The sequence below is a fragment of the Zootoca vivipara genome, chromosome 12 (genome assembly GCF_965207765.1).
Source record: "Zootoca vivipara chromosome 12, rZooViv2.hap1.1, whole genome shotgun sequence".
Lineage (NCBI taxonomy): Eukaryota > Metazoa > Chordata > Lepidosauria > Squamata > Lacertidae > Zootoca > Zootoca vivipara.
In genome coordinates, this window is record NC_142595.1 from 25810539 (window position 1) to 25829800 (window position 19262).

General features: G+C 47.4%; 1 protein-coding gene across 1 annotated transcript in view; it reads right to left on the reverse strand.

The window, feature by feature from the left end:
• PPP1R1B (protein phosphatase 1 regulatory inhibitor subunit 1B) overlaps positions 1 to 18893 on the reverse strand; it is a 53592-nt gene extending 34699 nt beyond the window's left edge. Inside the window, exons 1-3 of the mRNA XM_035135147.3 lie at positions 18317 to 18893; positions 12699 to 12759; positions 6547 to 6569 (exon numbers count right to left, since the gene is read on the reverse strand). Coding sequence (XP_034991038.3) covers positions 6547 to 6569; positions 12699 to 12759; positions 18317 to 18397 — 165 coding nt within the window. The 5' untranslated portion in view covers positions 18398 to 18893. The remainder of the gene's footprint in view (positions 1 to 6546; positions 6570 to 12698; positions 12760 to 18316) is intronic.
• Positions 18894 to 19262: the final 369 nt, after the last annotated feature.

The window sequence follows — 19262 nt, forward strand, 5'->3', positions numbered from 1 at the left end:
TAACCCTCCAACACTTCTCCGATGAAAATAGGGACGTCCCATTCCATAATGATGATTTTACTATTTATACCCCACACAATTGGTTCCGGAGGTCTGTACTTAACCTGAATCGTACTTAACCTGAAGCGAACTTTCCCATCGAAAGTAATGGAAAGTGGATTAATCCCTTCCAGATGGGTCCACAGAGTACTCAACCTGAAGCGTACTTAACCCGAGGTATGAGTGTAATTGGTTCTGAAAGTCCGTACTTAACCTGAAGCGTACTTAACCTGAAGCAAACTTTCCCATTGAAAGTAATGGAAAGTGGATGAATCCGTTCCAGACGGGTCCGCGGAGTACTTAAACTGAAAGTACTCAAACTGAAGCGAACTTAGACCGAGGTATGACTGTATATAAAAATGAAATAAAACATTAAACTTTGTTGTTGTTTTTTAAATCCCCTATACAGGCAGCTCGGGAGTCGAATAACTCCATACCCTCCAACATTTCTCCAATGAAAATAGGGAAAAGCAGGACATTCCAGGATCAAATCAGAAACTGGGATGGCTTCTCTAAATCAGGGACACCCCTGGAAAATAGGGACACTTGGAGGGTCCGTGATGGGGGAGCGTGAAGAAAGGAAGAGTCTACCTCTGCCTTCCAAAGTCAGCCAGTTCTCTCTCCCTTCCCTCAGCAACAGGATTATTCACACATTCAGTTCAAAGTGTGTCCTGTGCCTCTCTGCCACCTTTTAGAACTCTGGGTATTCTCACGTCTCAGTTCAAAAAACAAAAGAGCAGTTATTCAGGCCACATTGATGGATAGGGTGGCTGCCTCATCTATTTCATCTTTTGCAGCTGGCTTGGCAGACACAGAAATTTAGCAGGCGAAGCTTTTCTGAGTGTGGGAGATAAGTGACAGTGAAAAGCGTCACGTGCTGGATTTAAGTTTCATGCTGCTGTTAAAAGAACAAGGGGGGTCAGCTTTGCCACAGGGGTGCCCTTCCTGTGTGGCAGGAGGGCAGCTGTGCCGCTGTTCTCTTTCCTCTCCATCTTAAAAACGTTTTGGGAAACAGTTGCTTGCAGATGACCTGCTTACTGAGCATCCTTCCCACCCAATTTGTTTGCGCTAAGTATGCAGGGAGGTTAGACTATTTACAGTGGTACCTCGGGTTACAAACACTTCGGGTTACAGACTCCGCTAACCCGGAAGTAGTACCTACCTCGGATTGATAACTTTACCTCAGGATGAGAACAGAAATCGCGTGCCGGCGGCATAGCGCCAGCAGGAGGCCCCATTAGCTAGAGTGGTACCTCAGGTTAAGAACGGTTTCAGGTTAAGAACAGACCTCCAGAACGAATTAAGTTCGTAACCAGCAGTACCATTGTACTGTTGACTGAGCACTCATTCTGATGTCACTTTCAGGGTTTGCACACAATGGAGTTTACTAAAATTCCTTCCAGTAGCACCTTAGAGACCAACTAAGTTTGTCATTGGTATGAGCTATGGTACGAAAGCTCATACTGGTACCAATGACAAACTTAGTTGGTCTCTAAGGTGCTACTGGAAGGAAATTTTTTATTTTGTTTCGACTACGGCAGACCAACACGGCTACCTACCTGTAAATGGAGTTTACTGTGTGTTTGCAAGTGTGTTAGAAGATTTCTCTCTCTCTCTCTCTCTCTCTCTCTCTCTCACACACACACACACACACACACACACACATTTGATCCCTCAGTCAGAGGTGCCAGCCTGAATAAAAGTGTGTATTGGGGAGGGGACAGGTAAGTTCTGCACCACATAATTGATCACAAACCATGACACACACACACACCCCATTTGAATGGCAATGCCCAATGATTTTGGGGGCCCCCAGCCCCTCAAATATTTTATGGGGTGGGATCCAAAGTGATCTTGGCCCCTAGGAGTTGGCTCCTGTGCCTCAGCTTTGCAGAAAACTGCACAAGCAACTTGCAATAGCCTGAGTGTGGGTTTTTGCAGACTTCTTGGGCGGGGAATTTTCTTTTTTTAAAAAAAAAAACCAAGGTGCCTGCACAGCTATCTATATACACACCCTGTAGGTACTTAGCTGCCACAATAGAATCAGCAAATGTGAAGGCAAGGACAAACACAAAAGGGAATGCCTACTGGTATGAATGGGAAAGACCAAAGTTTTGCTTCCTATACAAATGTAAATGTGTGCAGGGGCGGATTTTGATTAACAGCTAAATAATGCTCAAATGTGGACAAACTTTTACAGTCCATAAGCCTTACTTCTTCCCTCCAAAGGTTTCTACCCTCTCCTGTGTCTGACAGGTTTGTGGGGGCTCTGGGCAACGGGTCCTGGGTGGGCCCCCTCTTCTCTCAGTGTGCCCGATGGACTTTCATAGCTTCCAAGCAGGACTGGGCTGATGGGTCTAACCACACTTAATTTCTCACAGCGATATTAGGATGGGGGCACTGTGGGGGGAAAGGGGGCTGGATCTAGTCACCTGCTGCTTTTCAGAACATCAGGCCAGAAAATAATAATAATAATAATAATAATAATAATAATAATAATAATAATAATAATGGACCTGAAGGTATCAGTGTGTCTGCCAGAGCGCTGGGGCCCTGGCAACTGTCTCAGTGGTTGCCAAGAGTTGATGCCTGCTGAAGTTTCTAAATGAATTGCCGACCTGAGCAGAGATAGCAGTCATGTGCAGCCTGCTTTGAGGGTGGATAATTCTGGTGTGATTCTGTGCCAAGTGTGATTGAACGCTCTTCTGCAGAGATGAGAGGGAGAAACAGCGAGCCAGCGAAGGCTGGTGGAAAGAGGCAACCTCAGAGCAGGGACTCATGCAGGGAGCGGTGGGCGGACTCCATGCGGGCTCCGCCCAGAGAGCCCCACCCCACCTTGCTTACCCCGCCCCCATGGATGGTTTGCCCTGCCCCCGGGCACCTGAGCAACTAGCTACACTGCTGCAGCTGTGTAGTACCTAGGAGCCAACATTTGAGGGGGCCTGCCACCCCCAGGTTGTGTCTTGTGATTATTTTATTTGAGCTGGCACCCCTCATCAAGTATTTTGGGTTCTGTTACGTATTTACTTGACCTCGCCACAATAATTTACTAGCATGCACTGGCACAAAGTTTGAGAATTCCTGGGTTAATTCATTCCAGCTCTCCTGTGAGTTTCCTCTTTGCAAGTAAGGGCTGCTATTCAGCACAGCACGGGAAGCTAAAGGCTCATCCACACTCCTGTCTCCTGTTTGTCCTGGGCCTAGAAAGCATGGGTCCAAGTGTTTTTCTGCTTGTCCCATGCTTTCCAGGCTTTCCCTCACTCTTTAGAGCTAAATCGGAACAAACAGCAGTCTGCAAAGAACCCAATTGCCATTTGTTTGGATTATTGCCAAAGAGTAGGTTTCCCTGGGGGGTGGAGGAGCAGCGGGGCAAGCAGAGGCACGGATAAACCCTGAGTTGCTCACCATTATTATTATTATTATTATTATTATTATTATTATTATTATTACTTATTAGTCGCATGTCACCTGAAAGTCTCAAAGTGATTTACAGCAAAGAAAAATACACAATACTATAGGGGAAAGGGGTGTGTGTGTTATATCATACATTACTTTTTCATATAACATCTGTGGGGGGGGGGAACAAGTCACATAAATAGTAGTGAGCAATATTAGCAATACTCAAATGATAAACAAATAAACACACTGATCCACTAATTAGCAAATAAACAAAACCTCAACCTCCCCCTATTTTGAGAATTATTCACCTTGAACCAACAATTCCCACCCCCACCCCCCATTTAAGAAGAAGAAGAAGAAGAGTTTGGTTTTGATATCCCGCTTTATCACTACCCTAAGGAGTCTCAAAGCGGCTAACAATCTCCTTTTCCCTTCCTCCCCCACAACAAACACTCTGTGAGGTGAGTGAGGCTGAGAGACTTCAGAGAAGTGTGACTAGCCCAAGGTCACCCAGCAGCTGCATGTGGAGGAGCGGAGACGGGAACCTGGTTCCCCAGATTACGAGTCAACCGCTCTTAACCACTACACCACACTGGCTCTCATGTGTTGTCTCTGACACTCATGCAAGCAGAACTTGAACGCTGCGAAAATGCAATATTCCTCAAGCAGAACCATTTCCCCACTGGTTGCATAAAAGCCGGAGTTTTGATTTCCACGTTAAACAGATCACCTTAAAATGTTCTAAGCCTTTGTTCAGAGAAGCGGTAAGGAAGTCAACCACTCCTCCATATTCAGGAATTCTGCCTCCTCACACCCATAGATACTTGGAGGGGGAGGCTGGCTGTGCTTACTCAACAGCACTGAGGGGTAGTAAGCACCCTGCACTTATTCAGAAGCAGCCTCCTTCCTTGGCAGGCACACACACACAAACACACGTGTGCAGAGTGAAAATGCACACCGTTTTGGGCGGCGTATAACATACCGTACTCCTCCAGAATATAATGCAGCAATCCTTTTCAGAATGTGTTCTGGAGAAAATTGGGGCACCTCAGAATCCTATTGTTATGTAGCCAATGAAATGAATGATGGGTGACAAGCTTCCCTGAAAAAAAGCTGGCATGCCATTACCATACCTGCCAAGTCTCTCGCGAAGAAATCCGGGATCGGCAGCCGCGCGACACCGGACGTTGCGTAGACACAATTCCCGGTGTCGCTTTGTCCATCTATGGGCACCGAAAATGGCCGGCGCTGGCGCTGGAAGTCACCTCTATGCATGTCCGGAAGTGCGTAGACACAACTTCCGGTGTCAGCGCCGGCCATTTTCGGTGCCCATAGATGGGCAAAGCGACACCGGAAGTTGCGTCTACGCACTTCCGGACATGTGTAGACATGACTTCTGGCGCCGGCCATTTTCTGGTGCCCATAGATGGGCAAAGCGGCACCAGAAAAATGGCTGCCGACAGGAACCAAAATAAGGGAGATTAACGGGAGAGGACCTGAAATGGGAGACCTCCGGGAAACGGTAAGGAAAAGCAGGGGTTTCCCGGGAAATACAGGGTACTTGGCAGCTATGGCCATTACTGTGAAATTTACTGTGTATTTTGGAATGCTGTCTGTTCTTTATGCAGTGGACACCTCTTGAGATATCCGAACCAAAGTCTTCATGATGGTTCCTGAGGTCAAGAAGCAGGTTCTTGTCCATGTTTGGATACGATGGGATGCCATTTTAAATTAAGATGGAGGGCTGAAGCTTTTGCACAGCACTGATTTTTGGTTTCTTAGACTTCCCAAGCAATGCTGAGTAAGAGCAGTGCTGGATTTACATACAGTATAAGCTAAACAAGCTATAGCTTAGAGCCCCACTCTCTTGCCCCCCCCCCCAAAAATTTTAAAGGGAAAAAACACCTGGATGTATATTTCCAAAATACAAGATAAAAAACAAATAAAATAAAACCTACATACAGCAACAGTGTTTTGTGTTGTGTAGGCTCCTATGATGTAAGTAATGGGCCCTGCCTGCTAGCCTGCTCTCTAAATTATCACTGGTTTGCTCCTATAGGGTACCTACATTCTGCATGGACTGGTTGCATGGCAACATGTGCAAATGGCTTTAGATACCTATTAGGTCCATAAATCACCATATAGCATATATTCAACACAAAAAACAGAGACAATTTGTTGTTGACAAAGGACAGCTGGACGTATAAAGGGCCCCATTACCTTCAGCAGGGCTGTCTTAAGCATATCTGGCGCCCTGGTGCCGTGGTGCGAACTATCCCTCTGGCGCCCCCCCCGTTTCTAAGCGTGCGGCTGTCTGGCGGGCGCAGCGCCACCCAGACTTGCCTTAGGGCCGGCCCTGACCTTCAGTAGCTTAGGGCCTCATCAAACCTAAATCCGGCCCTGAGTAAGTATACCAATTAAAAAAGAATAATGGGGACATGCTACTTGCTTCTCTCTCTCTGATGTGGTCCAAGAGCCCTCCTGCTACCTTCCCAACTTTGGGAAGGAGGCAGCAGAGCTCTGGCATCCTCTCAGAGGCCTGGCGCCTCCTTCCCAAAGCCCAGGAATCTTCTGCCCTGTTTAGGGAGGGAGGCGCTATATTCATGCATGCACAATGTTGCCCTTGCACTGCAGTTGCAAGCCGGCGCTTCTGGCCCTAACTGCTCCCCTTACGAAAAATTTCGCCACACACCACTGCACCTAGGAATCCTGCCTCTGCCACTTGGCGTTCCATCAGGATGGAAGACAGCTGAGATATAAGCATGACAGGCAACCCAATGTCTCCAGGAATCTCTGGGGACAAGGAATTACAGTGGTACCTCGACTTACGAAGGCAGTCCGTTCCACGGTGCTCTTCGTACGTCGAATCCTTCGGTTGTTGAAGCGCCCGTTCTGCACATGCGCTTCTGCGCAGGTGCAGAATGTGCACGCGGCGAAAAGACTTCCGGGTTTGCCGACTTTGTAAGTCGAAACCTTTGGAAGTCGAGTCATTCGGATGTCGAGGTACCACTGTACTATTAAACCAGATATGCCCTTGTGTCCTCTTTCACCCAACTGCTCCTTTCCTTTGCATGCCTTCTTCTCCTACGTATAACTGGTGATACTGACCTGGTATGGAGTAGCTTCGTCTTCTGCAGCGAGCAGGTGAAGAAAGAAAGAAACAAGAAAAGAGAGCAGTGTCAGTAAAAACAAACAACAGAGAAGCGTAGAATTGCAATCTGAATTTCCGCAACCTGAGACAGAAATACCCAATGTGGCATCCTCTAGATGTTGTGGAGGACACCTTCCATTATTCCTGACCATTGGCGGTGGCTGCTGGGATTTGCACCAGGTTGGGGAGGCCTGCTCCAGGAGAGGTGCAAAGGACTTGATTCACGCTCATAGGCGTCTCATGGCAAAGTTGTGCTGGTGGCGCAGGGCGTCTAACTCATGCATTCAAGGAACCAGGCAGGTGACCACTTGGCAACTTGACTGTGCGGAGGCAGCTTGGCACAGCAATCTATTTGTGTGACTGGCTCCCCGCATTGGGTTGATTTCAACAGTGCCTCTGCAAACCATGGGAGCTCATCAGCATGTTTTTAAACCACCCCAAACAGCACAGTGAGCCGCTTACGCAAATAGCTTTGCTGCGTGGAATTGCCTGCAGTTGTGTTCAGAGAGTACCTGCTCAGCTGCTTGGGTTTATGAACCAGGCTGGGATGTTTCACCTCCTATTCAGCAGTAATAACCTGGTTAAATCCATTATGCCTAGCGTGGGAGCAGCTGCCTCCCTGTTGAAGCTTCATGGGGCCCACTGATGAATGCAGCTGTTGGTGGGCATAAGTCAGTGCAAGCCAAAAGTCTTTTGTAACTGTGCCGTTTTCGTGGGAAGCCACTCCTCTCGCAATCCAACGCACGGGCCTTTCTTCAAAATCAGGCCCATGTCAGCAACTGGGAACACAGACCCCCCCTCCAAATTGTTCCTATTTTCCAGGGACAGTCCCGGATTTTCAGAAGCCATCCCAATTTCTGATTTGATCCTGGAATGTCCCGCTTTTCCTTAGGACGTCTCTATTTTCATCAGAGAAATGTCAGAGGGTATGGAGTTATGCAACCCTGGAGCCCAGGAGATAAGTGACCATACAACCTTTAGAAGATATCTGAAGGCAGCCCTGTACAGGGAAGTTTTTTTTTAATGTTTAATGTTTTATTATGTTTTTATATGTGTTGGAAGCCACCCTGAGGGGCTGGGGCAACTCAGTCAGATGGGTGGGGTATAAATAGTAAAATTATTATTATCTAATAGGAAGTCCCCATTTTCACTGGAGAAATGTTGGAAGGTATGGGGATAGGGGTCATAGCTGTCAACTTCTGGATTGGAAAATAAGGGATCAGTAGCGGCGCGGCACCGGAAGTCGCTTCTGCGCATGTGCAGACATGTGCAGAAGCGACTTCTGGCGCCGTCTCTGCCCGATTTCCAGTGCCCAGACATGGGCAGAGCGGCACAGGAAGTCGCTTCTGCGCATGTCCAGACATGCGCAGAAGCGACTTCCGGTGCCGGGCTGCCAGTGCCCACATGTCTGGGCACCAGAAATCGCTTCTGCGCATGCCCGGGCATGCGCAGAGGCAATTTTCAGCCGGCAGGAGCTGCTTCCTTATAAATCCGGGGGAATTACGGGATATTTTGCCATTCGGGATAACAGCGGGAAACGGATTTAAATACGGGGATTTCCCGTGAAAAACGGGAGACTTGACAGCTATGATAGGGGTAGAGCTTCATTTCCAAGAGGAACAGTGCCAGGGCTACCAAGCCTGGCTGTTGAAATGCCCTCTTCTCCTTAGCTCCTTAAAAATGCATCTGGGCACTCTGCCCTCCACCATGTTTTTGGTGGAGAGCCTCTGGCTGCCCAGCTGTTGCTGGACTCCAACTCCCAACAACCCCAGCTTACAAGGCCAATTGCAATGGAAGATGGGAGTTGTAGTCCAGCAAACATCTCGAGGGCTACAAAGTTCCCAACCCTGTTTTTAGATCAGCTGAGCATGGAGTTTAGAACAAGGAGAGGACTCAGAAAGATGGAACTCTGGAACTCACCCTCCAGTGGTTAGCCAAAACCCAGGTTTCATCCTGGGCCTCTGCCAGACATTTTGGCTTGGAAAAAATGTTCAACTGCCAGGGATAAACAATGCTCTCTCTGTGTATCTTGTTTTCTGAAAATTATCTTCATTTTTTAAAAAAATACTGTTTGTGACTTGGTTGTGAGCTGCCCAGATCTTCTGTGTGAAGAAGAGCCTCTTCAATTAAATGTGTGCATGATCCCAAAAGATTGAAACCTTGCGTAATGTGCCTGAGCAACACAGAACACATTTCTGTACATTGGGCCACAGATCGGGGGTGGAGCACATTCATTGTTTACATAACGGCTCAGGCCCAGGTATCTTCTGACAGGGCTGGAAAATACTCTTGCCTGAAATCCCAGAGGGCCACTGCTTGGGTAGAGCAGGTGACACTGAGTTGGATAGACCCGTGGCTTGAGTTGGTACAAGGCAGCACCCTGCATCTCACGTGCTCCTTTCCATCACCAGTGTGTAGCCACCTGGAGTTTAGATCTTCCAGAGTGAAAGCAATGGCTTATGGGAATGCATTAGCAAGGGGTCGCCTAGCATGGTAAAAAATGTAGGTAACCACCCACACCCAGGGACCAAGCACACCTATTTTACTGGTTACAACAGTCGCTTCTTTCAAGTCTAATTTAAGAGGTGGGTGGTACTGCGTAGATCGCACTGAAGGTCTTTGTGGGCACATCTCCACCCACATGGACCACCTTGGTCACCTCTGCATGAACATGGCTAGGAGTGCTTCCTGATGGAAGTTTGTTGCAGAACTGCTCAGATGATTTTGCATCGTGGACCTATTGCTACCACCAATGGGTCTGCCTTTCAGTGGATCCACCTGGATTTCCGATCAGTAAAAAAATTACCGTACCTGTTGTGTATGTTCACAATCACAAATGGATTTTATTTTTTTGTGGTGGGCTGTTTGTTATGTGACGTTTCTGTGGGTGGGCTGAATGCTGGAAGATTCAGGACAGATAAAAGAAAGTCCTTCTTCATGCAGTGCATAGTTCAGCTACGGATCTTGCTCCCACAGGAGGCAGGGATGGCCAGAAACCTGAATGGCTTTAAAAGAGGACAAATTCATGGTAAAAGGTGAAGGGACTCCTGACTATTAGGTCCAGTCGTGACCGACTCTGGGGTTGCGGCACTCATCTCGCGTTATTGGCCGAGGGAGCCGGCGTACAGCTTCCAGATCATGTTGCCAGCATGACAAAGCTGCTTCTGGCGAACCAGTGCAGCACACGGAAACGCCGTTTACCTTCCCGCTGTAGCGGTACCTATTTATCTACTTGCACTTTGACGTGCTTTCGAACTGCTAGGTTGGCAGGAGCAGGGACTGAGCAATGGGAGCTCATCCCGTCATGGGGATTCGAACCGCCGACCTTCTGATCGGCAAGCCCTAGGCTCAGTGGTTTAACCCACAGCGCCACCCGCGTCCCTTTCATCCAAATTCATGGAGGAAAGGGCTATTGATGACTACCGACCATGATCTATTATCTATGCTCTGCCTTCCCCAGTTGGAGGCAGCAATGCTTCTGAATACCATCTGCTGGAAACCACAGGAGGGGAGAGTGCACTTTTGCTCAAATCCTGCCTGCAGGTTTCCCATAGGATGGCCACTGTGAGAACGGGATGCTTTGCCTGATCCAGCACACTCTTCTTCGATTCTTAAGTGTGTCTATTTCCGCTTATTGCTGCTTACTAAAGGCACATCTGAATTTCAACAAGGCAGCTCAGAGGAAGTGTTTGCTCAGGACCTCTGCACAGTGCATGTATCTAATAATAATAATAATAATAATAATAATAATAATAATAATAATAATAATAATAATACAGAGGTCTTGCAAAAGATACGCCAGTCACACACTCATAAACACTATGTGTGATATAGAGCCTTCCATTCTGGAAGCATGCTAGGTCTCATTTCAGAAATTAAGCTGTTGTGTGTTAAGACACCCCAATGTGCGCTGTGAGAAACTCGCTGGGCCAAACTCTGAGATCCGGAATGGAGCCAACCACTGGCAAATTCCAGCTGCAGTTAAGTAACAACACTGCTCACCCACTGTTCCGGCTGTGAAAGTTTCCTGGCCACATAAACATAGCTGGAGGATGTGTTGTGGAATGTTCCTTGGGAGGGAATCAGCCCGTGGAATAGGTAGATTCTGTCCTTCACGCCCTGCCTGTCCCTGTACAACAAGGAAGGCTGTTGTCCAGAGAAGCAGCTACCAAGGGCTGGAAGGCTGTTCACCTCTAGCAAGAGATACCGAGGAACATAGTCTTATTTTCCAGCTGCTTGGATGGAACCTTGAGCACAGAAAGAAACTCCAGCGATGAGCTTTCCTGCAATGCAGTTTGACAAGCAAAGCCTATTATGGGGAGGAGGGGGGGCAGTGGGCAATTGCCTCTGCTTTCCATGTTGGGGCGGGGGATGACGATGACGGTATTTCCCTTTCTTGGTTCTTAGTTTGCATTTTCCTTACAAAAGATTTCCGAATCTTTAAGTTGTTTAGCGTGTGTTTATGCAGTATATTGCTTACTTTTAAGCAGGTAATGTACTGTAGCAGGACGCGGGTGGCGCTGTGGGTTAAACCACTCAGCCTAGGGCTTGCCGATCAGAAGGTCGGCGGTTCGAATCCCCGCGACAGGGTGAGCTCCCATTGCTCGGTCCCAGCTCCTGCCAACCTAGCAGTTCGAAAGCACGTCAAAGTGCAAGTAGATAAATAGGTACCACTCCGGCAGGAAGGTAAACGGCATTTTCGTGCACTGCTCTGGTTCGCCAGAAGCGGCTTCATCATGCTGGCCACATGACCCGGAAGCTGTCTGCGGACAAACGCCAGCTCCCTCGGCCCATAGAACAAGAGGAGTGCCGCAACCCCAGAGTCGTCCGTGACTGGACTTAACAGTCAGGGGTCCCTTTACCTTTACCTTTAATGTATTGTAGCAGCTAAGACTGTGAACTGGTCAGACTCCAGGCTGGGTCTTACCCCAGCCACAAACGCACTAGGTGGGGAAGGGTCACAGCTGAGGGGTTCAAACCCTGGCATCTCCACGTAGGGCTGGGAAGGATCCCTGTCTGAGAAGTTGCCAGTAAGCACCTACCAGTTTTCGCCAACCTAGAGGGCACCAAATTGACGAAGGCTGACGCAGACTTTATTCAGTAAAGCAGACCAATCACCTGGCTTGATACAAGGCATTTGCCTATATCCCTAAACCACAAAATTCTCAGCTTCTAACTTCTGTTTATCTGCAGTTTGGAGATTTTACCAGCCAACCTTTTGGGGGGTGGGCAGGGTAAGGGATTGCTTATTTATAGCGTTGTATTTCTGAGTTGCTCTGTAACCAGAGTTCTCCGGCTGACATCATTTGTACAAATAAAAAAAAAGTTGTAAAACCAAGCCAGTCAAATATAACAGCTCCAGAACAGACTTGGGTTACTGGGGTTTACAGACATCTGAACAATTTTGCAATGTTCGGTATGCATCTTATAATACACATGCAGTGATCTTATAAATGGAGAACAGGAATCAGAAGGAAAGTTGTTTAGCTTATCCCAAAAAGATTTTTAAAAAACCCATTTTTGTTCTCAAGAAAACGGTGTTTCGATTTTTTTTTTTTTTTTTGCAAAAGAAGCTCTTTGCCATACAGTCTGTTATCTGTTTTCCTGCCTAACCCTGCCTGTACCCCTGCTATCTCCAGCTGAAAGATCTAAATCAGGAACAGGGAACGTTGTACACCAGATGTTGCTGAACTACAACTCCCATCAGCCCTAGCATGCATGGCCAATGGTCAGGGATGATGGGATTGTAGTCCAGTGACTCCTGAAGAGCCATAGGTTCCTCACTCTTGGTCTAGACCAGGCATCCCCAAACTGTGGCCCTCCAGATGTTTTGGCCTACAACTCCCATGATCCCTAGCTAACAGGACCAGTGGTCAGGGAAGATGGGAATTGCAGTCCAAAACATCTGGAGGGCCAAAGTTTGGGGATGTTTGGTCTAGATGGGCCAACATTCTGACTTGATATAAACCACTTCTGAATGTTCATACATATTCAAATGCTGCCACTGTGGACGTAAGGATATAAGGAAAGCCAAAGGCCTGTCTAGTCCAAGCCATCTGTCCTCTTCTCCTTCCCCCATCCTGGCCTGATAAGAAGAATGAAGACTCACCAGGGGATGATGTTTCTGACAGCTGGAACAGCAAGGCTGGAGTTGGTCTTCGTCGGCGAATCTGGAACGGAAATCATATGGAGGATTTGTTAGTTTTGCAGAGGAATATGAGAGTGAAAAAGGTGGGCAATGCGTTCATTTTTATTTTTTTTAGGGTGAGGTTCTGAGAACACGCCACTCCTGCCCATTTTGCCTGTACAAATTCACAAGCCAACTACCCCAAGGTCTTCTCCATGAGACAAACCTTTGAGAATGTTTGGGAGCTGCAACTTGGGCCCCAATGCTGGATTTGGGAATGAGCACTGGGCCCACCAGTTTCACCCATGCCCTGTCCTCCTTGTGGGCACAGTTTAAGGTACTGCTTTTGGCTTGCCTCTCCTGTTCCTTCCGTAGAGGCAAATTAGGGTGCATTCAGACATGGGGAATCATAGCATTGTACAATTGGAAGGGACCTCGAGGGTCGTCTAGTCCAGCCCTCTGCAATGCAGGAATCTTTTGTCCAATATGGGGCTCGAACCCACAACCCTAAGATTACTATTCTCATGCTCTACCAACTGAGCTATAGAGGATGCCCTTGTCTCCCAGCTGAAATGCCAGCACTTCTGTCCCCGTCCGTAACATTCGTTTCACATTGCATCGACCTGCTGCATTACGAAACTGTGGCTTTTTGACCGATACACCACCATGTCGCTCTAAACTTCATTCCCACCGGTGGGCGTGGTATGACTCAACAGCGGACGTCATCGAACATGTCGTTGCCACGCACCCCCACCCTTCATGTGCATGTGCACTTTTGTTCCCCCCCAGGATTCACACATGGAAACAGCACGGAGGACCTCTATGACAGAACCCCCACCCCCACCCCATTTCGTACTGCAATTTTCCAGGTTAACGGGGTTGCGGACAAAGAAAACTTTCTGGAAGCAATTAACAGGGAGATGAGTGCTAAATGTCAACTAGATTCTGCTAGACGGCCAGAAGTGGCCTTTACTTTATGTGAAAGAGGACGTAAAATGCAAAAAAAGAAAGAAAAAAAGATCAGGTAAGGAAACTGGAATAAAGTGCTGTTTGAACACAGCCCAGGGTAATTGCCGGAGGTGCTTGGATTTCAGGGATGCCTCCCTCAGCTACGTAAGCGGCTTGGGAAGAGAGCCCATGCCTGCATCTTGGGAGGAGGCAGCTGAATTGGCTGGCATGCCAGAGAACATGACTGGGTCCCTGCTGGTCTCCATTGGCTGCCCAGAGGGGAGGAAATAAAGACACATCAGATGCAAATGAGGAAAAAAGCAGCCAACTCAGCTCTTCATAATCTAATATATTACTGAGCAGCATCACAAGAAAGCATTGGGGTGGAGAAGAGTTGGAAGGATTTTAATTTTAAGCCCCCCCCCCTCAGGCATCCTTTCCCCTCCCTGTGCATTCTTCATTATTTGTGCTTGTGATGATGTTGGGGCAGCCATATAATAATAATAATATGCTACCCTGCTAATCTTGCCTGTAGCTGCAAAGGTTTTGGGTGCTCACACTACTTCATTTTCCGCCAGTGCCTGTTTGGAAACTTCTTGCTGAAACCCCATCACTTTTCAGGGTTACCTCCGTTTTATTGTACAGTATTCTGCAACATGTTTTTGACACGATCATAGTGCATGGTAGGGGGTGGATTTATTCTGCTTTCATTAGTTCCACGATTCTCCCCCCCCAGTGTTGTTGCTGTCCGGAGGGGCTATAGCGTAACAAAAGCAAGACAGAAATAAACCAGGACATCCGTAGTATGAAAAGTTATGGAATTTCATCAGGGAGTTACAGGATGTGCACCGATTGGACAGGAAGTATGTGACCAACTCCAAAAGGCTTTCCAGGAGCAGGCAGCTGGGTTGCGTGTGACCGCCCCAATAGCATAATGAGAGCAAAGGCTCAAGAAGACCGAAGGCTCACTTCTCCACTGCAGTAAAGGTAAAGGACCCCTGGATGATTAAGTTCAGTCAAAGGCTACTATGGGGTTGTGGTGCTCATCTTGCTTTCAGGCCGAGGGAGCCGGTGTTTGTCCACAGACAGCTTTCCAGGTCATCTGGCCAGCATGACTAAATTGCTTCTGGCGCAACGGAACACCGTGATGGAAACCGGAGCACATGGAAACACTGTTTACCTTCCCGCCACAGCAGTACCTATTTATCTATTTGCACTGGTATGCTTTCAAACTGCTAGGTTGGCAAGAGCTGGGGACAGAGCACAGGAGCTCGCCCCGTTGTGCAGATTCGAACTGCCAACCTTCTGATCGGCAAGCCCAAGAGGCTCAGTGGTTTAGACCCCTCGGCCTGAAAGCGAAATGAGCACTGAAACTCCATAGTTGCCTTTGATTGGACTTAAATGTCCAGGGGCCCTTAACCTTTACCTCCACTGTAGTAAGAGGTTATTGGAGAAGGCTAGACCCTTTAAAGCAGCACATGTGGTGTTAACCTTTAAGCTGCTCCCACTACAACAGTGATGGCGAACCTATGGCACGTGCCCCATCGGCCCATTCGTGCTGTTGTTGTTGTTTCCCCCCCATTTGTTCTCCCGCTCCTCCTACAGCTTGTCTCCGCTGGAGCTTGTCTCCGCTGTTAAAACCCGGATCCTTTTTTTGTTGTTGTTGCTGGTAGCCAGAGGTTGGTTTTTTAACCCTTCCTGTGCTGTTTTTTTCTGGCGCTTTGGCAGACTATGATTGGGTGTAACAGCGTTAGTTTTTTAACCCGTTCTGTGCTGGATTTTTTGGCACTTTGGCAAACTATGTCGGTGCTGCGTGTTAGTTCCAGCGAAGGTATTATTCGTCATTTATTTCTGTTCTCTTCCCTCCCCCCCAAAAGTGCAGCAGCTTTGGGGCATCCCCCCCCCAAAAGCAAAGCAACTTTTGCACACACCCCCAAAAAACCTCCAAAACTTTGGTCAGCAGCTCCCCCAAAAAAGCTCAACAACTCTGGGCCCTTTGTGATAAATAAGGGGTTTTTGGTTTGGTTTGGTTAAATAATTAGTTTTTTGTTTATTAAATACAGTTATATATTACAATTATACATTTTTGTTATTTAAACTATAAATATCGTGAAATTGTGTTTTTTTTCTCGAAGTGACACACCACCCGAGTTATGCTCGGTTTTTTGGCGAATTTTGACACACCAAGCTCAAAAGGTTGCCCATCACTGCACTAGAAGAAGCATTTCATATTTACAATTTTGTGCAGCTGCACTCATGGATGCATGAGCATGCATATATAACTGACAGCTTTGTGCATCTGACAAGATCTTTTCTATAATCCATTCCCTGCTTACGCCAGCTGCCATGTATTGGTTAGTCTTCAAAGGTCCAAAAGATTCTCCTTTGCTTTGGTTGCTATGAGTACCCCTCTGGAATTTGGGATTTAACAGTCTCTTGAGATAGCTCAGTCAGCAGAGCATGAGAGTCTTAATCTCAGGGTCGTAGGTTCGAGCCCCACACTGGGCATTGCAGGGGGTCGGACTAGATGCCCCATGGTGTCCCTTCCAACTCTACAAGGCTGTGGTTCTGTTATTCTTCCCCTGTTCTAGCCAGCCCATGCTCTCTGTGTGTAAGAGAATGGCAGATTCACTGCCTTTCAGACTAACCTACCTCACAAGGTTGTTGTGGAGCAAAAAGGTGGTTTATAAATGCAATTCATCAATGCTGTGCAGTCGATAGCATCAACACTGATACAGTTAAGTTCCACTGGTTTCCATGAGAAAAAGTTTAAACATGTGCTTAACTCTTACACTCGAAAGTGCATCTTTCTTACTAGATCATGGCCCTAGAAATTACAGTAATTTCTGTGGCACTTTTAGTGTGCAAATTACATGATGGTTATGCATGTGTGGATGTGGGTGTGCATATCCTTACATACACAAACCCAAGAGATAGGCTGTAAGTATTTGCATTTTACAGATGGTGAACAGTTTGCGCAAGCCAGTGACTTATTTGCTCAACGGCACTCACAGAAAACTTCTGGCCAGAGGCTATGTATACCAGGGGTCAGCAAACTTTTTCAGCAGGGGGCCGGTCCACTGTCCCTCAGACCTTGTGGGGAGCTGGACTATATTTTTGGGGGGAGGGAATGAACAAATTTCTATGCCCCACAAATAACCCAGAGGTGCATTTTAAAGAAAAGCACCCATTCTACTCATGTAAAAACACACTGATTCCCGGACCGTCCACGGGCCGGATTGAGAAGGTGAATGGGTCGCATCCGGCCCCTAGTTTGCCTACCCATGACGTATACTACAGTATGTGGTCACGTGGAATTAACTAATGAGAAAGAGAGAGAAATCTGCATCTAGGTAACTCAAATTCGGAAAAAGTGGGCATCTGCAAAAACACATATACTGTATTTGCTTATTTTGTATCACACATTCTCCTCTGTTGGTCACCGGGAGGAGCAAAAAGTAGAGCAGAAGCTCCACCCCCTGATCTCTGGAGATCCTGTTTTTAAGAGCCCTGTTTCTGATTTCAGAGATTCCACCAGGACTTGTCCTCACACTTCCACTGAGATGTTTCCAAAGCCATAAGGACCAGAAACCATGGTTGTAAAAAAAAAAAAACTGGACAAAAGTTACAATTTTCAAAGTGTTGATTTCTTCGCCTTGTGTGAGTCTGTGTGATTGCATGGTTTAAGTGTGAAATTGCAGAAAGCGCAAAGGCAAGCGTGAAAAGCCGGGATTTGCATCCAATGTGAGAATTTGCTCATTGGGGTAAAAATAAAAGCATGAAAAGAAAGTTTGGACGCACACTGAATGTGGGGTATGCTGGAATTTATACTTAAATGTCCATCGTGGAAAAAAGTGCCTACTTTTTATAAATAAGCTTGGATTCAGGGGTGGTTGTGCAAGAAGAGCGAACAGGGCACATCTGGGCGTGTATGTGCACCTGTGGAAGAAGGAAATAAAGTGCATTTCAAATGCATTAACTGTATTTTCCTGGTTGGGTTCATTAGTTCATTTTGGTCTTGCATTCACAGGTGTTACTTACACGCAAGTCACTTAAATCCCCACGTAAATACAAAATGCTTCAAATACAAAATTCTCTTACGTAGCTGGTTCATCATACACCCCACTCTGCAACAGGTTTCTGAGAAGGCTTACAAAAAGTTAAAACTGCAATGATGCAAATTACAAGAAAACTCTTAACGCCTTTAAAAAGGGGAGCACTAAAATGCCCACAGCATAAAAGAGTGGGAGCCACACACTTTCAATACAAAAAAATATGCATCGTACAAAGGGCATTTCATAGACGCGCTTAACCTGAGGACTCGGAAATAAGTCCCACAGATTTCAGCAAGTCTTCCTTCCCTGTGATATATATTTTTAAGACCGAAGTTCCTGTGTTTCCTCTCTCTCTCTCTCTCTCTCTCTCTCTCTCTCTCTCTCTCTCTCTCTCTCTCTCTCTCTCTCTCTGTGTGTGTGTGTGTGTGTGTGTTAGAACATGAAGCACATTGGATGTGCTTATTTGCATTGCAAGCTGAAAGATTGCATGCGAGAGACTCCGGCAAATCAGTGCCAGCTCACACTTCCCAGCAACTTGATCCCTAAGTCCCAAGCCGCCTCTGCTGCCACCCTGACCCTAACCCTTGTCCCCCTTACCATTTCCACCGCTCTGGGGTCCAGCTGGCTAGGGGGAGCAGGCACAGAGAACTGGATCTTCTTCCTCTCCTTGGGGTCCATTGTAGCAGAGCCCGTGTCTTCTTCCAGCCTACGCCAAGGAAGACCCCCTACGCTTCACTCTGCCCCTCTTGTGAAGGATGGGGATGGGGATCTCTTGATCTCTTGCCAGCCCCCTTCTGGATCCAGCTCCCTTGGAGAGACGGACTCCCCCTCAACAACAGCAGCAGAGGTGCCCGGTGCCAACTTCTCTCTCTGCGAAAGGCAACTGAGGGTAGCTGAGCTCAAACCTCATTCCTGCTGCGTTGGGGAACTGTGTAGGTAGAGACGCGAGGGCAGGAGGAGGCAGGGAAGAGAGAAGGTGGGGAGGGGAGGGGAGGGGCAGCTGGCTGCTCTCCAGCGGCAATCTGAATTATTTAATCCTCTTCTCCCAAGGCAGGTGGGCATCAGGAGGACTCAGCCTCTTAACAAGCCCTCGGCTGGGTGCCCATTAAAAGGACGCCAGTCAAAAGATGCCAACTGCCCGCCTTCAGCTGTGTGTGTGAATGAACAGAGCTCTGGAGGTGACCGGGGGGGGGGGGGGAGGGAGCAAACACCCAAAGTTGGCAAGGCTTCGATTCATTAGCCTGAGAGCCTCCCCCTTTCTTTAGGTTCAGGTCTTCAGCCCCAAGACATACTAAAATGGAAAGATTTGAAATAATGAGGAAGAAAAAGAGAGTGCCTCTGAACATGTGCAGAGTGCTTTAGTGCTGGCACCTTTTATTTATTACTGTATTTTTCCATGTATAAGATGACTCCCCTTTTTTTAAAAAATGCTTTTCTTTTTTAAAAAACCCCAAATCTTTAGGGTTGCCGTATCTCTAGAAGTGAAAATCCAGATGATCGGCGGCGGCAACAAGTTTCTCACCTTGGGGGGGGGGGGAATTGA